This window comes from Alosa sapidissima, chromosome 23 (genome assembly GCF_018492685.1).
Source record: "Alosa sapidissima isolate fAloSap1 chromosome 23, fAloSap1.pri, whole genome shotgun sequence".
Classification (NCBI taxonomy): domain Eukaryota; kingdom Metazoa; phylum Chordata; class Actinopteri; order Clupeiformes; family Clupeidae; genus Alosa; species Alosa sapidissima.
In genome coordinates, this window is record NC_055979.1 from 17,290,159 (window position 1) to 17,315,409 (window position 25,251).

The 25,251-nt window shown below is 40.9% G+C and overlaps 2 protein-coding genes across 7 annotated transcripts in view; one reads left to right on the forward strand and one right to left on the reverse strand.

Moving 5' to 3' along the window:
- Nucleotides 1-174: 174 nt before the first annotated feature.
- Nucleotides 175-8,826, reverse strand: ramp1 (receptor activity modifying protein 1). Of its 5 annotated transcripts, none has more exons than XM_042081256.1 (4): nucleotides 8,578-8,826; nucleotides 8,243-8,318; nucleotides 5,422-5,557; nucleotides 175-1,992 (listed from the first exon to the last, which is right to left on the reverse strand). In XM_042081256.1, the coding sequence occupies exons 1-4, from the start codon at nucleotides 8,719-8,721 to the stop codon at nucleotides 1,737-1,739; spliced, it is 612 nt and encodes a 203-aa protein (XP_041937190.1). In that variant the 5' UTR covers nucleotides 8,722-8,826; the 3' UTR covers nucleotides 175-1,736. The 5 variants fall into 5 exon arrangements, with proteins under 5 accessions (XP_041937190.1, XP_041937194.1, XP_041937193.1 ...); XM_042081260.1 differs by having other exon boundaries at nucleotides 8,243-8,321; XM_042081259.1 differs by having other exon boundaries at nucleotides 8,461-8,826.
- A 10,866-nt stretch (nucleotides 8,827-19,692) lies between these two features.
- LOC121698748 (receptor tyrosine-protein kinase erbB-4-like) overlaps nucleotides 19,693-25,251 on the forward strand; it is a 266,829-nt gene continuing 261,270 nt past the window's right edge. For both annotated transcript variants that reach the window (XM_042081092.1, XM_042081093.1), the window contains exon 1: nucleotides 19,693-20,054. In XM_042081092.1, the coding sequence (XP_041937026.1) occupies nucleotides 19,982-20,054 (73 nt within the window). In that variant the 5' untranslated portion in view covers nucleotides 19,693-19,981. The remainder of the gene's footprint in view (nucleotides 20,055-25,251) is intronic.

Consider the following 25,251-nt stretch of genomic DNA (forward strand, 5'->3'; position numbering starts at 1 on the left):
CCAGGTCAAGTACGAGCGTCACTTTCATGTGGCCTTGCCATTCATGCAAAGAATGTCAGATCTGGACTGCTTTTACCTTGACACACACAGCTAAACAAAATACTCTTTGGGTAATGACAAAATGAAAAGCTTTTTAAAAGGAACCTTCAGAGATAAATAAAAAAGATAGCAAGGTAAAGAGACAAACAGAGACAGACTTTATTTGTCGCAAACGAAAAAAGCCATGCATTTTGAGGAGGTGGCACAGGAAATATTCAGTATGCGAGGGTGGAAGCTCCCAACAGCTTCTCTGGACCTTCCATTGAAGAGATCTATTTTTCGATCCCATGTGGGCCAACACCAAACGCTTTTCACCTGAGGGGGCGTTTTTGTTGGTATCACTTCCCACACAGTCATCTGGAGCGCACATGAATTCGTGAACGTCTCATTGTGATTCAGATGTTGACTGCTGAGGTGAGAATGCTTTGTAGGGCGGCCTGCGGAGTTGTCAGTAGGATCAGATTCGTTATGCAATGTGCACAGGCTCCTGGAGAAGGAACAGTCTTTTGATCCTCCTCGAAGAAACGTTCCTAATGAAGCCCAGGCTTTTGTTTGCTGCTGTGTGACTTGTCAAGCTGCAATAATCCAGCCGCCGGGAAATCAACCCTTTACTTTGTATTTATGAAGTGTAGTACCCCAAGATTTAAACCCAGGTTCATTAAGTTAGGACTCATTTATCTCACCACACAATTTGGCTGTCAGTATACATCTAACAACTGACATTAGGAAGGGAACAGGATACACTGGATTTACTCATGAGAGTCTGGAGGAACACAACAGTAGACCTAACATCTCAGTGCAACCAAAATCCACCTTAAAAGGTAGAGTTTGCAATTCTCATCCAATAGTTTACATTTTTGTAAAATAGAGTGAATTGCTGTAGCTGTCCTGTCTCCTGTCCTGGATCTCTAAATGGGAAACAAACATATTTGCCTAGGCTGTACCCAAATCAATTCCAGCCAGTCAACACATTCCTACTGGAGTATGGAAGGGAGGGTTAAGTGATTGATTGGCCGTTGAGCTCAAATATCTAAAGCCTCACGCCAGAATCGCACACTGTATGTAGGGGTCAACTCCAAATGAGTCTGACGTGGGTTACTAGCGCTTCTTTCACTGGACAGTCATGTTCCAACTGGATGTTTCTTTTCCAGTGGATCTATAGCGTAACTCATGGCCACAGCTGTGTTGTTTTTTGGTATTCGTTGTCAATAAGAGAACCCCTGCCAAACATCACTGCAACATGAGCCAAGAATGCACTTCAATTGGGGGTGGGGGGTGGGGGGGGTTGGTGGGAGTGCTGTTCAGACAGGCAAAAATAGAGCAATGGCGATCAGCAGCTTCGGGGAGTTGAAATGTCATACTACTTCTATCACTAGCAGTTATTAGCCTACAGTTATCTTAAGCTATGGTGAAGATTGTGAGCGGATTCAAAGAGACATCAAAGTCCTTCTCTTACGTAAGCAACGCTTGATTTATAGTATATCTATTGCCTTTTTTCCCCATTGTCCATCTGTAAAGGTTATTAGGTCAGATATATCCCATCAGCAGGGCAAACGCATAGTTCCACTTTGTCACTGTGATTAGATGACAGAGGTCAAGCATTGGGTTTCCTTTCCAGTCCGGATGTGTAGGGAGTCCCTTTCCTGTAGGCCCTCCGTGGCATGCTGGTGGACGAGGGTCCCTGGAGGGGTTCAAATCTACATGACACCCTGGCTGCGTTTGCTCCTCCACACCACCAGGGCTGTCATGAGCAAGGTGATGAGCACGGGCACGGCGATGAAGGGGCCCAGGATGTGATTGGGCGGGTCATGGGGCAGCCGGCCGGTCAGGGCACAGTCCTTGAAGTAGTCCCGGTGGATGTTGATGAAGAACTCGTCCACCTTCTGGTTGGGCCAGAAGCAGCCCATCTTCGTGGCTATCTGGAACGTGCAGTTGGTCAGGGATCCGTACAGCCTGTGGATGATGACAACAACAACAGTACACAAGTCCCTCAGAAACATGGTAAATGACAACTGACCTCCAGGGGGACTGTGATCCCATAAGTACTGTATATTCTCCCACTCTAGACAAATAAATAAATCTAATTTAAATATTCCACTATTTTCTTCCCACAAATCCCAAGAGTTAAACAAATTGTGTTCTTGTCCTTTTAGCCTGACATCGGCATGGATATGTTATCCTCCAAGTGCCATTCATGGGCCATGATTGTCTCTTACAATTTATTAAGCATATTAATGTCCCCCAGCCTTAGTAGCCGACACTATAAGCCTTAAGCCTCAATATAATCCCTTTAATAACCTCTGTTTGTGTCTGTGAATGGATTTGGTGGAACAATGGATTTTCTTTCCTCATGTGGGTTTCAAAAACAATATTATTAGCCTTAAGGTAGCTCTTAACTGAGGTTGTGGAAGCCGGTATTTATTTACCAGCTAGTGCCCCCCTTTGCGTGGTTCTTTATTGCCTTCAGACAAGTCTAGCTCAAACACTTAACTTTGTCTGTGCCAATTTGTATTTTTAGCCATGCAGCGGAGTTTCAGTAAGATTCTCATATGTATGAAAATAGCATACAGAGTCACAGAGCAGGAGAGGGAGAGAGAGAGAGAGGGGGGAACTTTAGCTATGAAATGCAAAAGGCAGGCTAGCAGATAGTGTTACAGGCAGGATTAACACTGCTTATTATATCCAGGCTGTTGTTGGGGGTTATGGAGAGGGTAGGGTGGAGTAAGGGGAACAAATACTAGAATCACTGACTGCTATTCAGCACTATGGAACTGGCACTAGCAGGAACAATCTATACTATCTTGATTAGAATTAATGGCACAACTCGCCTTCTAAACTCGGGGAAGGTGGTGCCGTGTTTTAATTGGTTGCTAACAGCCTGTAAAAGAGTGATTACTGATAAACACAGGAAATGTATACTAATCCATTATTAGCCTCTAGCCAAAACACCTTGAAATAGCCTTTTCTGTATTGAGGAGGGGGGCATGCGCTGTTGAAGCTAATCAAGGACAGTTAATGATTTATGAGGAGTCCTTGCACACAAAGGCGGTTTCAATATCCCAGTGAAGCTGTAATGGCAGCAATCAGTGGGGTTATGTTTTGCTTTTTGCACCACAATACTCCCAAGACTAGGCAGATTTCCCCCCAGATGAACGACCTGGGGAAAAGCCGAATGGAGCTTTATATAGCATCTCACAGGCATCCACTGACATTTCTGCCTGAGCGTGGCTGCCAGTTGCTTGCCTCGTGGGCTGTGAAGTGTACTTGTGTCGGCTCAAGTGTATTAGTACAGCGCCGCTGTTCAGGCTTTCATTTGTGGTAGAGCAATCAAATGTTCCAAAAGCAGCACAGCCTCTATTGTCATAACAATAAACAGCGGAAATGTTGTCACACAGATAGAGAGATCGATTCACTAATGACAAATAGGCTGTGCAACCAAATCCGAACCACAATCCCCTGGATGGAGTAAAAAGTCTTGGAGTCTCCTGTCACAGTTGACGAAAAAAAGCTGTTATTTCATCCACACTAAATACTGCCCACATGTAACACATATTTTGATTGATCTGTTTCATTTCGCAGAACTGACCTCAACCAGAAACCAAACCTCTCATTACTCCACCACTGCCCCTGTTAAGTGTCCTCTATGTGTCCGAGAGACACTTTGGCACGGATCTATCTGCAGCCGTCATAGTCACAGGTGGATGTACTGGGTGTTACATAAACATTCCTCACGGACTAGTGTTCTCAGGAACATGATAAGAGGGATTAAGGCAGCCAAGTGCGCGGAGAAGAAGCCTATCATGTACGATTCCCAATCCCACTTTCCTCTCATCTCTTACACAGAATGAATGGGAGAATAAGTGGATGGCATAATGTGGGAGATTTAAGACATGCCAATATCGCATGCGGTCATTTGAATTTATAATTATTCTCTCTTTGCTCCCGCGGTTCTGTAAAAAGCCTGGCTCTTTTTTGCTTTGGATTTTTTCAAGAATACATTTACACCAAAAAGAATATTGGCATATCTGATAACATCTTCACAGCTATGCATTGATAGCAAGCTGAAATCCTATAATGCATAAGTAATGTTCCATTGCACACAGAAAAACCTTTTAACAGTTATTGATCACTTCAATTCTGTGAAGATCTGATTTTACATTGCAATTGCTTGGCCAAGCCAACGTTGTGAGAACAAGATAAGATAAGATAATCCTTTAATTGTCTCACAAAGAAATTTGCATTGTTACAGCAGCAAAAGTGACAGCAAGTACAGAATCATAATCATAGACAAATGCAGATTCTGACCAGACCATTAGTTAAGTGTCTCTACAGACTGTGTAACATCTCTGATTATTGCTACAGGCAACACAGACCAAACATTCTCTCTGATACTTCACAGAGTTGTGTCCGTTTCAGACTGGCTAGCTTCTCAGGAAGTGCTGACGGAAAATAAAACAGACTTTGTGTAAATAGACAGCTGCGAGTGTGACCAGTCTGTCTTCTGATATCCAGATGGAACACCCAAATATTTTAATTCCATTTCTGTTGTTTAGCAATCATTCAGGTCAAATGAACTGTGTTTATGGAAGTGGTGTGTCTTCAACAACAACAACAAGCTAATTTTGCCATATCTTATTTATCGTGACAAACAGTTTCCATTCTAATATTTTATGCTTATGTGAAATTACATTATGTTTCTAGTGAGGAGTTTGTGCGACATAATAAAATTACCTGCAGGATGAGACGGCTCTCTACATGTTTCTAGGTACAGTCTATTCTTCCGTCTCTTTTTTCCTTCTTTTGCTGCCATGAAAATCTTGCTCTCTCGCTCTTTCCCTCCCTCTCTCTCTCTCTCTTTGTGTCTCCGCTCTCAAAGAGCATGGAGAACACACTCTGGATCTCACTGCAGTGCTCTGGGGGTCTGTCTGATTGGCAGCTCCTATTTGGCTGAATAGCCTCATGTTTTATAGATCACTACAAGGAGCTAAAATAGAAAAGGTTATTAAGTGGTCCAAGGGAGAAGCTGAAACTAAAGAGCACTTATGGAGGGAGGTGAGTTCCTGAGAGAATGAGAACATAACATAGACTGCACATTCAGTCTGTTCTTCATCCAGATTTGGGGAAATTTATTCTGAAGTGTGCCAGGGAAGTAGATGAAGTCTTAAGGATTAAAGACCCATTTACTAGATCTTTTCACACACGGGTTCCCAGACATGAGGGTTTCTCCTGGGCCACAACGTAGTTATATGATAGAGACTTTCAGTTCCTCAACTGCCTGGCTAAGCCGTTTTTAAACAAATCCCTGGAAATGAGGGTGTCATCTTGTGAGCACTGAGGGAGGTCAACAGGGCATGCTATTGTGTGGGCAGCACGTTCACTTACTCCACAGTGTCGTCCCAACTGCACCAGAGCCTTTGATCCAGAGCCTTCATGTCCAGGGAGAACTTGGTCAGACAGAACTCTGTGATGAAGTATTCATACTGGGGATGGCAGGCGCTGGTGGACAGGAACTGGTAGGCTGAAAAAAAAAAAAAAACAGAAATCATTCCTGTCAGCGTGTCTGTTTAGTCGTGGCGAAGGCTGTAATTGCTCACATCATGAAATAGTTTAATAATCTGGAAAACAAATGACTGTGGTTGGAGTCCAAGGGGGTAAATCCACTGCTATTTCACATAAAAATGTATTCAAATTTTATTCAGTCGAATAGTAAACACTATTATGCATGGTTGAAGAAGCTTGCACAAGAAGGCAAACAAGGACAAAAAACACAGAAAGCCATTTTTTATTAGAAAGAGAAACTTTAGCGTGGAGATTCTCTAGGAACTTTTGTTGTTATTAGAAAAGGTATTTTGAGGGAGCAGTGGTCGAGAGCTCGTCATATTCCTCCCTAGTCCTGGCACTTTGCAACATTGCACCAGTTCACTCTTGATGCCCTGTCTCTTGTGCATCGCTGCTTGCTTGGCAGTTTATCTGCATAGCGTAAACAAATCTCACATAAATATAAAATAGGCTCCAGGGGAAAGGCAAACAACAAAAAAAAACCCTCTTTCCTCCTGTGGGGCTTTCGAATGTGATGACTGTTTGCTTCAGATAAGAGCCGCCCGTCTTGCTCTGGGCCCTTCTCTGCCCAGCATCTCCCACTCTCTTTCTCTCTCAGCAAGTTAAGACTGCTCATGCAAAACTCATGTTTCTAGTTGATGTCCCCAGCAGATTTGGAATTACACACAGGGTTGACTGATTTCCTGTTTAGCTTGGTCACTATACTCTTGAGAGGATTTGTAAACACACGCACGCACAGAGAGGCCCAGCTTACCCAATCAGGAGTACGATAAATTGACACAGACCATAAAATGAGAGGATTGCAGAGTCACACCTAAACACCCTGTGCCGCAGTGCCACCGAGTTCTCGCCCGCTCTTTTGTCCTTCGTTAGCAGTGATTTAAGGGGCTTCTGATAGGTGAAACCAGGTTAGATGTAATGGGTGTGTGTGCCAAGGGCAGGAAACGGAGGAGGAGGGTGGAAATTCAATCAAGAAATTTGTTGTCTGAATGCTATACATCTTCACTGGCATTTGACGCCACTGTGCCTGATTGGATCCTTCTCATGGAAAGGAGCTGTTCAACTGAGCTGAATGCACACGTCATTGGCAGTAATAGAGAATTTATGTAGACTAATTGACACAGTTGATGGGTGGAGGGGGTGTTAAATTTATAATTTATTTGGAAGACTTCATGTAAATAGGATTACAGAAAGCAAGCAACATGCTGAGCATATCTTGATAGTACACTTATCAAGCCTAAGGTCTTAATACTGTGTGTGCGTGCGCGTGTGTGTATGCATGCGTGTTTGTGCATTAACAGCAACTGCCTACATATTTGACAAAATCAGCTGCTGTAATTGACTTCTGAGCCCTGTGTCTCAATCAATCTGAAACTCAATTAGGATTATAGGGCTGCCGGTATTTGCAGCACACCAACAATACGCACCCGCAGAGCCAATCTGATTTGGGCCTCCCAAACACAACAAGCCCATAAAAAGAACACTTTCTTTAATCCATCTCAGCTTTGTGGTAGGAGTTAAATTGTGCCACACCATAACTAAAATACTAGGCTTGTACAGACCGAGCATGGAAACCCCTAATGTATTTCTACAAGAAGAAGCGGCCATGTCAATGGGTCCAGTGCTGAAATAGTGTTACTCTTATTTCATGAAAACCATTTAGATATTTCAACTTAGTCTTTTTCACTGCAAAATGGTCAGGGTATGTCATACCAAGAGAGTTCTACAGTGTATGATCATGTAATTTCCTGTGCATAATTTCATGCCAGTATGCAGTCTCACTCTCAACCTTATTATGCAAGCAGCTCATTTTTACTCAGCATAAGCTACTCCATGTGTACTTGGCTACTTGCACATATAAATAGCACATTTAAAATCGAGTTCTTCTGGACAGCAATAGGAAACTCCAAACGGAATAGAAGTCGAAATGCCTTGCTCTCTTTGGGGGGAAAGGTGCTGATGGGCTTGAACAATGATATCCGTGAGGGATCCCCAGACGTAGTCTTCCCTCGACCGGGAGTTTTACAGGCTGCATTCCTTCTTGCCATCGTGGGCTGTGAAGATTGCATGAATATGACCTTTACATTACTACAACTGTCTTAAACCAAGCGTTGACTGTATGCGCTAAACTGATCTTACTGGACTAAGCATCACCATCGACATACGAACAATACCGTATCGCTTGGTTTAAAACCCTCTGTTTGATATCTAAAGGGACTGACAATCATTGTCGACGTCCATGTGAATACCACTGTGTGAATCATGGCACCTATTCAGTTAACACTGCAAATGTGGAAACAACGGATGGAATTCTAGGGACCCGTACCATGCATTTAACTTTTTGCCCGTAGATATTCCACCATGCGCCTCTTTGACTGCGCCACTATATTGAGGTTGTTTACCAACATAATTTAAGTTGCTCAACAGTGTCATTGGTTTCCCTTTACAAAACAATGAGAAAGGCATGAAAGATGATAAAGCATCTTTTCTGGGTTAAAAAACATAGCCAAATAAGCACTTTGTTATGTGTAGACACTGCTATGTCAAGCGAACAACATAGTTTCTGCCGCGATATTCATGACATAAGCAAGAATTACTTGTATGAAAGTGTGTTTTGCAGCAGCTTTGTCTCAATGCTACTCACCTGTGACCAAAAGAAGAAGAGCACATTTAGAAGCCAATGTCGTGCATTCCTGTGCCATCGTTCTCCATATAACAGCCTACTTAAAAGAAATAAATACACTTCCTTATCCAGTCGCGGCTAAATGCTAAAACATTTTGATGTTCTCCATAATCTGTAAAATACGACGAACATGTCACTGGTAGATTGTTGCCGTGACAAAAGTGGAAAACGCAATTCACCTAGTCACAGCGTACGCTGTAGCCTTGACATACATTTATCCCGGTTAAGTTCTAGCCTACTCCCGTGATCAGGGATAACTGTAAAATAGTTGAAGAGCGAGATAAACTAAGCTTCACCTTTGAATCGCCACTCTCTAATTGATACAGCACGGTAGTCCACCTGCCTACTACGAGTCCCTGCAGGCGGTCGGATATAATCAAACAACACCGCACACTCCACTGACAGCGTGCGCTTCGTGGAGACTTTGACGTCCTAGTCATTAAGGGAATGTATGAGCGAATGAACGCGCTGCATCATGGAGTGATAAATGAGATAGAGCGAGTGAACGCGCCTTCCTTATTAACCTATGACAAAATTATGGCGGACGCTTGAAAAAAAAAAAACAATACGCTAAAAACAAATGATGCCTTCAAATCCGGCATCTCATATGGATAGCGTCATAGCGCACTCAAGTAGACGGCTGCGGTTATACGATCATGCACATACTTCACTTCATAAGCCTATTCAATTGTAAGATACTTTACACTATACCACATAATTCAGTAATTAACCTACTGTTTATTCTATCACGATACTGACCATTTTCTCTGACCATTAATTTATTCTCTAAATCAATCGAGGTAGCCCTTTTTTTTTGTATTTTGACATAGGCCTACCGGCAACATTCTGTATATTAACATATGATGCTGGGGATTACAGTGAATTATGAGCGTGCTGCTACACTGAATGTTTATGCTGCCACCCCGTGTCTTCACCCCCATCTGCACCCATTAAAATATGTGGCCTTTGTTTAACAAAATCCTCCTTATAGCCTAGAAAACAACTACAGTTGAAAACTTGGAGCTTGGAAGTGGGATTTTTTGGGGTTGGGGTGGGGTTGAGGTCACACTTCAATATGTTCCCCCATATTGCCATATTGGATCCATACTGGGAACACCTTTTGTCGAACCCTTTTGCAGAGGGTCTGCTTTATTTAAAATTTCAGATACAAAGACCTCTTTTAACAACCTCTAATAACCGAGTACACACAAGGTTTGTCTGTATGGGAAGGTCATATACTAATGCTCTGAATAAGCCATACAGAACTGATGTTACAATTTTAACCTATCATTTACAAATCTAATACATTTATAGTATATTACCATTGTATGTGTCTATAATAACCTTCTAAAAATTGTCTTAAGATCATTTTCTCTGAATATGCCATTGAAATCTATTATTATGACTTCCACAGTTAACTTTCTATTGCAGTTTCACAGCATCAGGTAGTTTACATAAAATGGTAGCATAATTTATCTGGTGGCATTATATGATGGCATAATTTACACAAATGTTATGCAAAGCAATTCCTATGGACAACATTCCTGCTCCTACTCATTGACATGCAAAGACTAGCCCACTGTTGTCATGCTGACCATTAATTTTGTGTGGGCGTCTTCAAGTCAAACCATTCAAGTGGAACGCTCAAGAGGGACTGCTTCTTTCAAACCAAAGTGTAAAACTAGGCAATAAAACACACCCAAACATTCAGTGGTAACATGCTGCGACTTATGCTTCATTATTGTGTGGCCTACTGCGTACTGCACTGTTGTTACAGTGCATTCAAATGTCTGAGGGCTTTTAGAGTGCTCAAGATTAATTATAAGGGTGGCGACAGGGTGCTCCTTAGGGGACACTTTCTCATGCTTTTTTTGCCATGAAAGGAAAAGAAGATTGAATTTTGGGGACGAGTTCAAATGCATTCAGTCAAAACCAAATGTTTCTGTTTGATCTTTTTTTGTTTGTGTGTGACTGGTCTGCTAAATGGAAAAGGTTATCTTCAAATAATCCCTTACATAAACATAAGACTTTGTAACACAAATTGCATACCTATGTATAAGCAGAAACAGATGGCCACTTTGTAGTGAATGGAGAAAAACAAGTCACACAGTGTTACAGTTGCCTGATATCAGACAGAGTTATTCCCCACTCGTCATGTTGCTACTGTGCCCATGTTTATGTTATATTCTAAACCTACATAAACAAATATATTGATTCATTAAATTAGTATACATACACGTTGAAGGCTTTAGATTGTTCCTGCATAATGGCTATCAAACCTATAATGCAAAACATGTATAACATATAATAATTTGATGTAACTCTTAACAGTCGAGATTTAGAGTCCAGAATTAGTCAAGGAAGAACAGCATTAAACTCAATGCCTATCCCCAAAAAGCAACAAAACAAGCCATAGTTATTGATCTGTTGATCCATGATTTCCATCCTTGAGGAAGACAAATTACCCCATTACCAATAATGGTACAGTACAAAGCACAAAACAGGCTACAGTGGATGTATTTGTTGCTATAGGCCTACACAATAACTTTTCATGGAGTGTCTCATGGAGTGTTGTTTGGATTGGGTCTGTCCGAGGTAATTGTACACAGCACAGCTCTGAGCATACCAGCTATATATTTTGCTAGTCTGTATTTTTATCCATCTCTGTGGGAGATTTCAATTTAGAATCTTATCATCAGAGTGGATTAAGTTCAAAGACATCATGGACACCATGGAAAAATGAGTTTGATGATAGCTAGGGTTGTCTGTGGATATTGCAAACTGCAGACACCACTCAATCATTTCTGGATAAGTCAAATTATACATTCCCAAAGCAACACTGTTCAACTCCTAATATATACCAAGCTGTTAAATCAACACATTGTAATTGTATTCATATCACTTTTCATCAATTTTCAGTGTAGCCTACATGGGTACACATTTAGTGTTAAGGGGATACCACATATCACAAACTGACAGCCTACAATACCTCACGTGCAATACTTGCCCATTATCAGGCAGTGCATCATCAAAACGAAACCGTTTGAAAACGTTAGTTCAGGGAAATAAAACTACATTGTGTTGCTTTAATGTATGAATGGCTCCTTCCTCAGATAACAGTAATGGTACGGATAATTGTTTTCCCATATTACTCATAAAATGTATGCTTAGGCACAGGCTACACTAAAAAAAAGTGTAATAAGAATTAACCCTGATTTCTGTCTCCTTGGTGGGCATGATTTTGACAAGCTTGGTGGAACGTGCGTTAGGACCTGCGGGGAGTGGAAACATAAAGGTCATTATCGGGCATGAGTATCTTTGATGATTCCTCATTTGCGGAAACTCCCGCTGATTACTTTTTCAGTGAATAAATCCTTTAGAGCCTCCAGCAACAGTTAGGTAATCATGCTAAATTGGATTCAATTACATTTGGTCTGAGTTAATGACAACATGTAAGGGGGATAAGAACCATTGAAAAAGGCTTCTGTTTAGCAAGTGTGTCCTACAGAGATGTTCACTCAAAGTCATTTTTTTAGATGTCCAAGTCAAGTCTCAAGTCTCTGGCCATCTGATCTCTCCTGAACATTGTACTGTTAAATATTATGTATTCAAAGCATGTCAATTGCTTGCTCATTTGCATGATACAACTGACTGTGTTCTGGGGGGGAAATACCTCTAAACTATAGGGTAGAGTGGGGGAAAACGCCCCTTGGGGTAAAACGCCCCCCTCTTATATTTCACAAACTAATCACTAGATGAAGTAAAATGTTGTTGTTTTTATTTCTATGCACTATGCTGACAATGGTGATGTACAAGTACCCACCATAAAATGGATGCATGCTCTGTACTTCAAGAAAACAAAAGAAAAATGGATTTTTAGGCAAGTGTTCTAATTTTCAGCAGTCACTAAAACAGAGTTGGCTATTGTCAATATATTGATCAAATATAGTAGCTTGTAATCAATTTATTGATTATATTTTATTGCTCCACAATATATTGTGTTTACTTTAGTTGTTTACTTTTGGTTTTGCTATTAATGAGGGCCATTGCTTTGACAGGGTGGGGGCATTTTACCCCACCCTTGGGGGGCGTTTTACCCCACCGCTGGGGCAAAACGCCCCTTTTGCTCAATGTTTGTTGTTGTTGAAATACTAATTAACTGTTAACTCTGGACAATTTTCATATTTGGTTTAGAATTCATGACATTGTCCCTCAAAACTAAGATAGCAATTCTACACATATTTAGCTTTTTGTTTCACATAAATATCACATATTCCTTAAGGGGGGCGTTTTCCCCCACTCTACTGCAACGGTTCTATGTTTTTTTAACAAATAAAATATGGGCAGCCAAAAGTAGATGTGAACTCGTGACAGCAAAAAAAACCCACTCATGCTGGAGCTAGCTTAATTTTGTTTCCAGCATTAGCACAACATTTTGCGATGGTTAGCTTGTTTAACGTCTCGTTCATTAGTAGTCTATCTATGTGACTGATCTGTCTGGGTGCGTTTCGAGATGCCTGATGAAATTAAATGTTGTTGAACCCGCATGATTTATCCTGGTGCCACACATCTTGCATGTAGCTGTTCGCTTAATTCCACTGTTCACGAAGTTATTATAACCTAACCGAAAATAATTATAAAAGGCTCAACGGGAGGACTTCGTCATGGTCAATGTTTTTTGTTATCTGTGAGTGCGCGCACATAGCGCATGCGTTACGCCGCACATTAGGGCAAAGGGGACATGCTGCTCGTCATACGTTTCCCAAAGTATATGCAGCAATAAAATAAAATAGAAATACATTAATACATTTATATAAAAAAAACAATAACTGCATGAAATTTAGGTCGTTCACGAGTCTCGAAGCTCCGAGTCAAGTCTGAAGTCTTTTGAGGTGGAGTCGCAAGTCAAGTCTAAAGTCACTGTTTTTTCAACTCGACTGGGGAGTTAAAAGGACAATGCTCATTCTTGACTCTCAGAGCTTTGATTTAAGGTAACGGGGCCACAGGGTGGACGAACCACCGAGGACCAGGGAATGTTTTATAAAATCAGCTGCAGCAAATTATTGCGTAGAAGGTTAGATTAAGTTATATGGTTATATCAGGCAAGCAATTAGGCCTATTGTTGGAAATGCCTTGATGGGTTTGAATTTGCCTAGCCTAAGAGATGGCCTTTTCTTGAGATTCAAAGCTTTAATTTGCATACCAGAATGCAAAGCAAGAGATGGTGTCAAATTGGAATTACCCATGTTTACATCAAATTTGTTAAGTACTGCTTATACACACATAACTTTATTGTCTTTCTAAAGCATGTTGGAGCCCAATTAGATAGATAGATAGATAGATAGATAGATAGAATCTATCTAATTGGGCTCCAACATGCTTTAGAAAGACAAAAGTGGTGACATCCAAGGTGTTGAGTAACAAACCATCTCCTTGATATGGTAATTCTACATGTTTGTACATGCTATATCTATATGCAATTAATTTTACCCTTTTTATGGCTTGTTGTATGAACAGAGGTGTTGCCAGAGCTAACCTGCCCCCCCCCCCTCATCTCCTAGAGTGAAAGGCAAGAGTTGCAACATCATATACTGTATCTAAATGAATCACTGGAATACTGCAGGTCAAACTATGAAGGTATATCACACTAGATAGATAGATAGATAGATAGATAGATAGATAGATACTTTATTGATCCCCAGGGGGAATTCAAGGTCTCAGCAACATACAGACAACACATACACATTCTTTAACAGCAAAGTAATTAAAGTATATAATATAATATAATATAATATAATATAATATAATATAATATAAACTACACTAACTGTAGTCAGAAATTCACACTGTAAAGTTACATTGCAGGCATGTCCAGTTTGTGGCAGGATGCAGTGGTTCCCCCCCACCCCCCACCCACCCCTGAGTTGATGGGGGTGGGGTCAGAGATACAGCAACAAGGGTGAGAGAAGAAAACAGAATGACAACCTTGCACTCCAACTACTGGACAAATGGGGTATGGCAGTACTTTTGTTTTTATTGCAGTTGCCTGTCATTTTGATGATGACTTTATAGCATAGATTGTACTTATAAAAAGATTGTCAGTATGAATAGCTAGTCTAGTCTTTAGTGCAATGGACATGTTCCTAACAGTGAAAAAGAATGGGCTGATACATTACAAATCATAAAACTCTGTTTGATCTAGCCAAACTTCATTCAAGTTACAGTAACAGGGAACTTTCTTTTACTATTTTGTTCAAACAAAATACAATGTTTAATTCATAACACTTCACATAATGAAATTGGTAACATTTTACGGTAAGGGTACATGAATTTGTGTGAATTCATGCATGAATTAATTCATGATTTATGCATTACTTCATTCCTTTATATCTTATGAATCATCAGGAATTTACATGAGTTCATAGTTTCTCATTCATGACCTCATGCATGAACAACACATCAACTAAGACATTAGGTACGATGGGTACATCATTATGATTTATGATTTCTTAAGCATCATCATCATGATTAAATTAATTTAAGGTTAATTGCTCATGAGCTCATAATGCACCTGTCAAACTTGGGTTGGCTATAGGAGTCTTGGTCAGAGCTATAGAAAGCATTTGTTGAACGTGATTGCCTCTAAAGACTGAGCAACACACTATTAGGTGAAGGGTACTATCATTTTTGTCAGTGTCATTTGTTTTATTATTTAAGATAATCTGTTGAATGAAGAGTCAAAATCGAAGTCTAATTTGCAGTAAACATGGAAACAGTGATGAATGTTGATTACTTTTGTCAGTTTAAAATTATTTCAAATTAGTGTTTTTCTTTCATTCGAGGAAGGGAACCATCGATTTCAGCCAAGACTATAGTAATGATACAGTAGTGGCAGATTGTTACAGATGTCACAGTTTAAAATGAAAGTCTGAAGAAATGCTATAAACTGGAAAAAAGCAGGATTAAGGGATAGACAACGGATGAAACAACCTTCACATCGATGTGAAGAAGGCAAATCGTGAATAGCATTATATAGTTATTGTGATCCCTATGGTGTAAAAATAAAAATGCATGCACACACACACACACACACACACACACACACACACACACACACACACATATATTGGTAGTTTCACAAGCAGGGTAAGTAAAGTAAGTAAAGCCTTTTGTTTTTACAAGGCCTTAAAATGAAACCTTGTTCAATCTACATCCGTTGAAGGATGAAAAAATGGTTCATGACAACTAGTGGTATCTTTGGCTGACAGGTTCAAAACTGCATGGAATGTGAAGTGTAGGATCATTATGACACCCTTTTCCGTTCATGCGGGGACCATACAATAAATTAATTTACTGTATGTGTACATTTAGTGACTGTACACTATGCATGCATACACACACACACACTCATGAACACACGCAAACACACATAAAGATACATGCACACACACATACACACACACACACACACACACACACACACACACACACACACACAAACATAAAAACATACAGATGCAGACAAGCAGGCACACGCACACACACATAAACACACACACAACCCCATTACCCCCCCCCCCCCCCCACACACACACACACACACACACACACACTCACAAGCGAACATACACACACAGACACATAAAAACACACACACACATGCAGGCAAGCAGACACACACACACACACATACACACACACACACACACAAACACACCATTACCCCCCCCCCCCCCCCACACACACACACACACACACACACATACTCAGAAGTGAAAACTCACACACAGAAAAGTACACATATACACAAAAGCAAACGCATACATGCACACACTCATTTACATACACAAAAGTTGGAAGAGTACGGGATGGAGTAGGAGATGGAGACAAATTGACAAGCGTGATTTAGATTTGCGGAGAAAATGTGCAGGACTGAGCGGCAGTCATATTTTGTACTGCTTTGTGGTACATCTAGTTATTTTTCTGTTAACAATAACATAATTTAAGTAAGACTGGTTAAGTAAGTTGCGTTATAGTAAACTTTTTATAGCATATTTATAGAAAATGTGTTTAACAGAAAACTTTATTGGTTAAGTTGGTCCAATGTTCTGCCACAGTAACATTTTGTTAATATGATGTGTTGCAGTGGTGTAGTTTGACAATAAAACATTTAGGATGAAAACAAAAAAAATGGTATAATAGCACTTTTACCCCAATAGTCTGGTGCTGCTGAGTCTTGTCATTGACTAGTTTTACGTGGACATCAATATTCCGACTATTTATCTTATTCAGAATAAGACAATATTGTGATTATGAGATTTACATAATTCGTTGATATTCCATGAGTTGTTGATATTCTATTCCATTCATACTCCCATTTACATGTAACACAGCATAGTCTAGGTTATCACTAGCAATTCTAGGTGGGTAGGTGGGTATGCTAGGTGGGCGTGACCAGGCTAGAGGTTGGGGGCAATTACACCACAAAGTTTACCAGTTTGTTTACATTTCAAAATGTAATGCTAACCATTAGCAAAGAGAAATCTAGGTTGCACGGCCTCAAGAAGATGGTTAACTTTGGGGTGTCATCACCCAACAACCTCACCCCATAGTCACAACAGTTTTTTGTCAGAAGAAATAAGCACTTTGGCAGAGTACTGTAGCAAGCATTTCCTACTACATATATCTGTACAAATTCCATTATGCACAACATAGTATTACCCAGTTTGTTACATTGTTACATATTCAGGGTGTGAATAAACTGTAACAAGGGTTCTGCAATATAGACCCTTTCATCAACAAAAACAAAAACAATGCTTGAACGTTCTATTTGGGCCCCAATCTATTTCCTCTGCATTAAGATAACATATGGAATGTTAAAAAGGAAGTCTTGTGGGGCCAACTATGATGCTGATAATGGAACTCTGTTGAAAGGGTCCATAAAGTGTTACTTATTCATACTCATGCCATTAATAATAACATACAATTATCATACTACATAATAACATCATTTACCTAATATATGAACCCAATACTGGTCGATTTAATCTGTTCAAGAGTCTAGTAGTACATACATATTTGTTTTCATTCTGACAGACTATTGTGTAGGCAGTCTGTCTTCTTGTGTTCAGCTTTACTGTAAAATGTCCTAAACAAGATGAAAGTTTCATTTCTTTTGGTGGTAAAGCTGTAAACTTTTATTTTGCTTTTTATTGTTCTGCACTGCAATCATTACACAACATATCATAGCAATAATATTACTATAATATTGTACTATTGTATACTGTAATTATTGTAGTGATATTATGTAATCTTTATGGAGGATGGGGAAGTCTTTTTAGTCTAACTTTTATACCAAATAGGATTAATATGGCTTCATATTTTGAGTATATTCCAGTGTTTGCAAATTGCAAAACCAATCTATTAATAAATCTTACATTATACTCCTTTACCCATGACTTCCACAATAAGGCATAGTCCCATGGTTTTTACAACCTGTATGTATTTAGTGTGCTTTTTAAAATATAATACTATCTATTTTTATTATTATTATTATTATTATTATTATTATTATTTTACTATTTTTTATTTACCCGACTGAGTATTTCACCCAAAAGCTTAACCTCAAAAGGTAATTTAAAGATTGCTTTGCCACCTGACACTAGCTTTTATAGCCTTAATACAACCAGCCAAACATTTCTCCTCATACCTCTGTCTCGCCAGTTATAGGCACCAGGAAACATAGGCTTCTGATGGCATTCAATTTCTTAAAATAGCCTCAGTTATACATGCATCTTATTATAGCCAGGGATGTAGTAGTAACATAAGAGGTGGGTAAACTATGATTTCTGTGATCTCGGTGAGGTGGACTGCGCTATGCGGTATCAGATTTTTTTTTTTTTAAAAAAGGCATTCAGAACATGTTTGATTATGGTGGAGTTTATTGTCCAATGTTTATAACAATACCAGTGGTATTAAATGGTTCCTAGAATGTTGACGAGTGTACGGATAATACAGTGTGATTTTAGAATGTTAAAAGTTGCAGCTGGTGAATAAACTTTTCTGAGAGGTGGATAAACTCTAATAAGAGGTGGATAAACTCTAATAAGAGGTGGATAAACTCTGTTTCTGAAATGTCAGAAGTGGGTAAACTGTTACTTGCGTTTAGCCTCCACTACATCCCTGATTAAAGCACTAGAAATGTGAGGATGGGCTAGTGATTGAGGTAATCCATAGGTCTGTAGGAACCCTGGTGTATTGGACATAGAAGTAAATGCACAATACTTCTCTGACTGTCTAAAGAAGAGCTCTACATGATCCTAGTATCAACAAGTTCAAGTCGGTGCTGTAGCCACTAGATGGCATTATGGAATTAAAAATGGAACATGGAGTGTGTCAGTAAACCTCAGACCCATTGCTCGCCATTTAAGCTATTTCTTATTTTTTCATCTTAAAATAATTGTGGTTATATAATACTATAATATTATAATACTAATAATATTCAGCCCTACATGTAATAAACAATAACATCAGACACTAATTAACGGAATGCAATTAGCCTACATTTGACTGTTCCTAAAAAAAGTTAACATTGCATGCCTCTGCCTATGTTTATCTTTGGTGTACTGCCTAATACACAAGATACAATCATAACCAAATGTTACACATCTACTAAGAAGGAAGACTGATAGATCCACTGCAAATTCAGTTGCAACCTGGGGGCCTCTAGCGGCCATAGGATGAAAATTATGCAACTAACACCTCATTTTCTATCTTGGCCACTCTCACTTTTTGAAACACCTGTCGAGTCACAACTCGTATACTTTTAAAATTATTAATTTATTAGCTATATTCTAAACACACAACATAACCGATGCAGCACGTTGATAAATGCGTTTTGCGAGGTAGGCATTTGAAGCTAATTGACCACTAAAAAATATCGAATAGCCTATTATGCTCAGATAATTAGATCCTATGGATTAACTGAATTGTGTCCATTCTGATCATAAAGCAGTCATAGCTACTTTCGGGTATTAATTTGCATATCCTACTATTGCGATTTTATTAAGGTTGTATGTGTGTCTGTGCGTGTGTGTTTGTGTGTGTGTTTGTATGTGTGTGTTTACATGCGCCTACGGAACTCGGCTTATTGGTGTGCTTGAAGTAGGCTATTGTTACACCTAAGCGCAACCACAAGATCATAGTGAAGAAATGTTTTCTAAGTTTGCTCCTCACTTTGAAGCAGGTGTCGTAGCAGGCAAGAGCAGCATTTTAACACATTAATGAGTTAAGCAGCCAATGAATGACGACGAACAGAGATATGGGGTGGGGATTTCAAGAAAGGACCTGTTCCTATAGCCAATCATTCGTTAGATGGGCGGCAAAAAACATTCGGGGGAGGTGTGCCCGGACGCCGAACGGTCGCTCCGTGCCGAAATCAGCCAAGAATAATGTCAGTGTCAGTTTAGCAATCTAGACGAAGCCATAGGCGCAGTGGAAACTAACGAATACGCTTTTCCAATAACTTTATTTGCATTGATTACCGAGACACAAGCATAAGCACGAAACCCGACTGACATACATGTGACAATCAGAATTGCGCACTGGACACAAGCTGAGTTTTATTACCGCGCGAAAAACGGGATACTTTACTGGACATGTGAGAAAAGGGAGTTACAATCGTCGAATCTTCTGAACAAAATGAAGCTTCCCCGTTTTCTTCATTGCCTTTTTATCACTTCGTCTATGATTTGGCTGAGCGCTTCGCAGTCAGGTGAGTGACAATTGTGCGCAAGGTGTTTGTTTACGGTCCGAGCAGAGGCGTTCAGCCAACGCTCATTTCACACTTACAACTAAGGGAATGTTCTGTCCCAAGAGAGCACAGATGGTCTCTTATTTGGCTCCCTTTTTGTCGTATAAAAGTTACCGAACTGCGAAATACACACCCTGTCAAGTCTCAGTCAACAGCACCGGGAAACTCGACTGGGACGTTAACGTTCAACAGCCGTGTGCCAGTCAGCTTGAGCATGGTGTTTGGCACGGACCTCACTCTTTCGTGACCTGCGTATGCTTAGTTTGGTGATATGACACATACACATTGACCCTGAATTCAGACTGTGTATAGGGGCTGCCCTGACATTCTGGAGAAGGGCCACAGCACTGCATAACGGTAAATGCAGTGGTATACTACTGGTTATTGGCATCTAATCAAGTGTCGTTTCGCCAATGCATTTTTTGTTTGTTAGAGCTTTCTCAGTTTAGTAGTTCGAGGTGCTCGGGTGACACCGTGCGCCACAGCACACAACAAATTATGATAATCAAATGCCACCTGCCACCATTCATTGTAAATTACAGCCCAACGCAAATAGAAATGTCACTTATGCCACAGGATCATAAACGATAAATGACAAAGGCTAGACTCATCAACGTCTTTTATTGCCGCTGAACAAAGCCTCATACAGTAGGCTACTATTTTGTCATATCGTGGGACAGTGTGACCTAATGCGCAAATTGTTTCGCACTTTTTGATTTGATTCTGTTGTGCAGTTGTCATACTGACATTACTAACATGTGGAATAGACAAGTAGCATATAACGTGATATAGAGGGAAAGTTGTCAGGCACTGTCGATTGACAGAGTGAGCGTGCATCTCCACACGATGGTGGTATTCAACGGAGACACGCTGAGGCGAGCGAATATTTTTTACTCTCCGCGAGAAACGAGCGGGCCCCACACTGTTTCCCCGCTGCGTCTCATACATGTTGTTCATTATGCATATCGACTGCGAAGAAAGACCCGAGCCCTGCGTTGGCCGCTTATGAATCGTGTTTTGTCATATCTAGTGGGAGCGAGGGAGGCTTTGTCAGCGTTTTATTTGAATATGTTAATTCACAAATATAAACAGATATGGTCAGTGAGTGGTTTGTCCAAAAACGAGGAAGTTAGGAGGCTGTAACAGTTCAGTGGGCAAACATAATGTAGTGTTTATTTACTGTAAGTCGCTATGGACAAAAGCCACTGCCAAATACCATAAACATACACATAATCAAAACATAAACAGACTGTGTGGTGTAAGTTTTGGCCAAGTGGTAGATTTATCTAAATCTTTCTCAGAAATACTATAATCATGTCTAGTTATTCATATTTTAATGTTGTTTGTTTGGGTGTTGTTTTAGTAATTGTTTAGACGTATGTTTTTAAGTACATTACAACATGCATTTTATTAATTGTATACAGTATTTAGGGCCTAATCCTAAAGCTTGTTATCTGATCAGATGCCCTACAAATGAAAAAATTCTCTCAAAAGTTACACAATTGTGTGAGCATCTAATTAGTAAAGTGATTTTTGGTCCCCGAGTCTGGGGGGGGGGTACTTTTTTTCCCAGAGATGGCTTAGTTGTGCCCTTGTGGAAACCATAATGAAAAGACCAGTTCTGGCAGGTATCAAGTATGGGGACCCCCGAGAGGGAAACATTATGTTGATTGAATTGCTTTTAGATGACCAAATTAAGAGGACGCAGAGGCGACACGTTAAGAGGCCGAGTGAAAGAGGCCGTCCTCTGTCAAGGTTATTAAGCTTGCCAAATCCCTGCAAAGAAGCATATTTGTGATGCAAATTTGCTGAAGAATGTGAGCTATGCCGCTCACTCGGGATGCTATGTGTGCAGAATAGAGATTCTTCTTGACTGTTGCCAATGCCTGACTTTATCGTGGTTATCTCTCGCTCCTCTCCCTCTCTCTTTTTCTCTCTCTCTCTCACACACTCTCTGGTGGGTCCCCTAGGGAATATTTCAATCGAGATCCAGTTCCATCCTCGAAACGGTTACTCTGCAGTAATGTTTACAAAGACGGCTTGTTGAACAACCTCTCTCACCCTCCTGTTTTTTCTGCCTCCCCTGGCTTTTGTGCGGCACAGCACAAATTTCCTAATGGTCCTCATTATGCACTGCCACTCTCTTATCAGGAGGCAGATGGCACTAAATTTGACCCAGACCGTGATGACATTTAAGAGTTCTCAAGGAAATTACTGGTGGTCAACCGAAGAATACCAATATCAAATTATTAATCAGCTTTGGCACGGATTAGGCCTCGTTGGCGAGTTCATATGAGCGAAAGGAAATGAGAATTTATCTCTTGGTAATTAAGATCCGCGGGGCCGCTCTTGTCTAGACAGACGATTTTTCATCAGGAAAGCCTCCCTGTACTCATCTTTTATGGTGCGGTACTGTTTGTCAAAGCCGAGGCGAGTCCAGCAGTTCAAGAGGCTGAAGTAAGGCTTTTCTTTGTATCACGGCTGCAGTCCGAAATAATCTTCCCACAACAATGTGCCTCACGGCAAGGTTAGGAGTCACAGCCAGAGAAACGTCAATGTGGCCCTCGTAAAAATTGTACCAAGTGTGAATATCCAGGCAGTTTAAGTGAGGTTCCACAGCCACACACTCCCACTCTAGTGGTGAATAATTTGCATTAGCGTTCGGATCTAAATGATGAAGCTGTGAAGTACCTCCCATAACCGTGATGGACAGCATTAAATGGTTTGACCATTGAATCCTTAATAATGATGCATGTTAAATTGATCATTGACCCACCTCCATCGGAGTGTGGTGTATCTGCATATTTCTGTCTGAGTGTGTGTGTGTGTGTGTGTGTATGTGTATGTGTATGTGTATGTGTATGTGTATGTGTATGTGTATTTGTGTGTGTGTGTGTGTACATGCTTGTTTGTGTGTATGTGTGTAGGTGTATTAGTGTGTAATGGAAAAGTATGCAATTAACAGCAGTGGAGGGAAGCTGGTGGTCTCTGAGGCATGGCAGTGGGTAGCAAAATGGCCTCAATCAATGAAACGCACGTAATTAAATGTTTCTCACAGGCCCTCGTTTGGCTCCTTAAGTGCAAGTGACCTTGTGCTGGGCAGGGCCCACAGGGGGAACCGAGACTCCCTGCACACAACAATGCACTTGCATTTTAATTGGACAGTCTGTCCAAAGGCCTTGCAGAGGAATCCTCAGCGAGCGATGCTCGCACGGTCAGGACCAAGCTCAGCGTGCGGCCGCCTGAAATGACATCCAGTCTCACAATCCAGAGGCCAACAGAGATGACCTACGTCTGTATCAACAACGGGCAAGTTTGTGTCTCAACAAAGCCCAGACAAAGTGGTTCTTTTCAAGAGCAGAAGTGACTGTCTAAATGTTTACACAGACATGGCGACATGTAGAGATTTTCACTGTTCTACTTGTCCGGCAAGACAACCGGCTAAAAGGGATATTAAGCTCTAGCACCCACAGTAATGACCGTAATTTCGCAGTGCCCCCTCTTTCTCTCTCTTCCCCTGGTTGGTAGTGGAGGAGGGTTAACCTCTGTCTGCCTCATGCTTAATGGAGAGAATGGGCCTCTTTGATTTGGGTGAATCGTCTCGTGCCAAGTCCTGGAGGGGGGCGGCCAAAGCAAACGTCGACTTCAAAAAAAAAAAGACAAGAAAAAAAAAACTGCTAAGACTTTCACTTGCTCATCTCTCCTTTGAAAACTCTCTCATCCTCTCTTTGTCATTCCCTTTTCTTCTCCATCTTTTTTCTTCTCTCTCTTCTCTCTTTCTCTCCCTCTCTCTCTTTCTCTTTCTCTCTCTCATCATCTGTCTATTCTGCTCTTCTCTTCTTGCTGTCATCTCTCTCTCTCTCTCTCTCTCTCTCTCTCTCTCTCTCTCTCTCTCTCTCTTCTCTCTCGGCCTCCTCTTTGATGCCCAAAACTGAACAGCATCTTCAGCTTTGTCAGCTCTCGTGGCGAAAAGGAGAAAAACCAATAAGGCGAGTTGTAATCCTCCAGGCTGCCTTTCTCGAGGGGTCGCTTGTGTGGCAGGCAGGCAGGCGGGCGGGCGAAAGCCCCTGGGGATTTCTTTTCAGCGGCCGGAGGGGTTTGTTTTTCGCCACCACTTGTAATTCTTCTCAGAAACGACTGCATCCCACCCACCCCCAATCACCCTCCCCCACCACAGCCCCTACTCCCAACCACCCTGGGTAGCGGCTAGGGACCCTCTCCCTCTCTCTTTCCCTTCCTCCTTCCCTCTTTTCCTCCCTCCCTTCCTCCTGTCCTCGCTCCCTTTCTTCATCTTTCTCTCTCTGTCGTCTTTCTCCAGATGCCCCAACCTGTCAATACTAGCCTTGCAATTTTTTGCTAGCCTCCCCAAGGGTTGCATATGTTTACATATGTTTACACACCAGCATTTAATAATGACAAGACATCATCGGAGTACTTCATACATCATGTACACTACATACATAATACACTATAGTATCCGTGCAGTGCGTTCATCATCCTTGACACATTACTTGTATGTTACATGCTCAACAGGGTGATTGAATAATTTGGGTCTGCTCAGGCAATAAGGCACAGGAAGTGACTAAGTTGAGAGCATTCATTTTTCATGTCGGGGAAATTGAATAAAATAACAACAAGAAATTCTTCCCTGCAATGTTTCAGCTCGCTTCTGTTTAGTTTTGTTTTTCATGAGCCATCATATCTGCACGTTAGCGGCATCCATGTCTGTGAAAATCAGTGTGTCACAGTTTTAAATTAATGTCAACCCAGCTCTCTCTGTCTCTCTCTCTCAGTTTGTTCTCTCTCTATCTCTCTCTCTCTCTCCTTGTTTCCTGCTGCTCCTCCATGGCATAACTTGCTCGCTGTGAGGTGAGGCAGGCATCACTATCAATGGAGCCAGTGTTTCCTTTCATAGGCTTATAAATCCACGCTGATTTTATCGCTGCACCTCCCCACTGAGCCCCGGTGCCATAATCACCGGTGTGCGCGTTATTAGAATTGCCACGCCGTATAATCAGCCATCCATACGGAAATCCACTTGTATTAGCGATCACCTGCTCCCCACCTCCCTGTAGTTTCCTGCACTGCCAGCAGTTGTTCCTGGCATCCCAAAACAGATGTGTTCAAGTCTTGTCAAGTCAAGTACAAGTCTGTACCA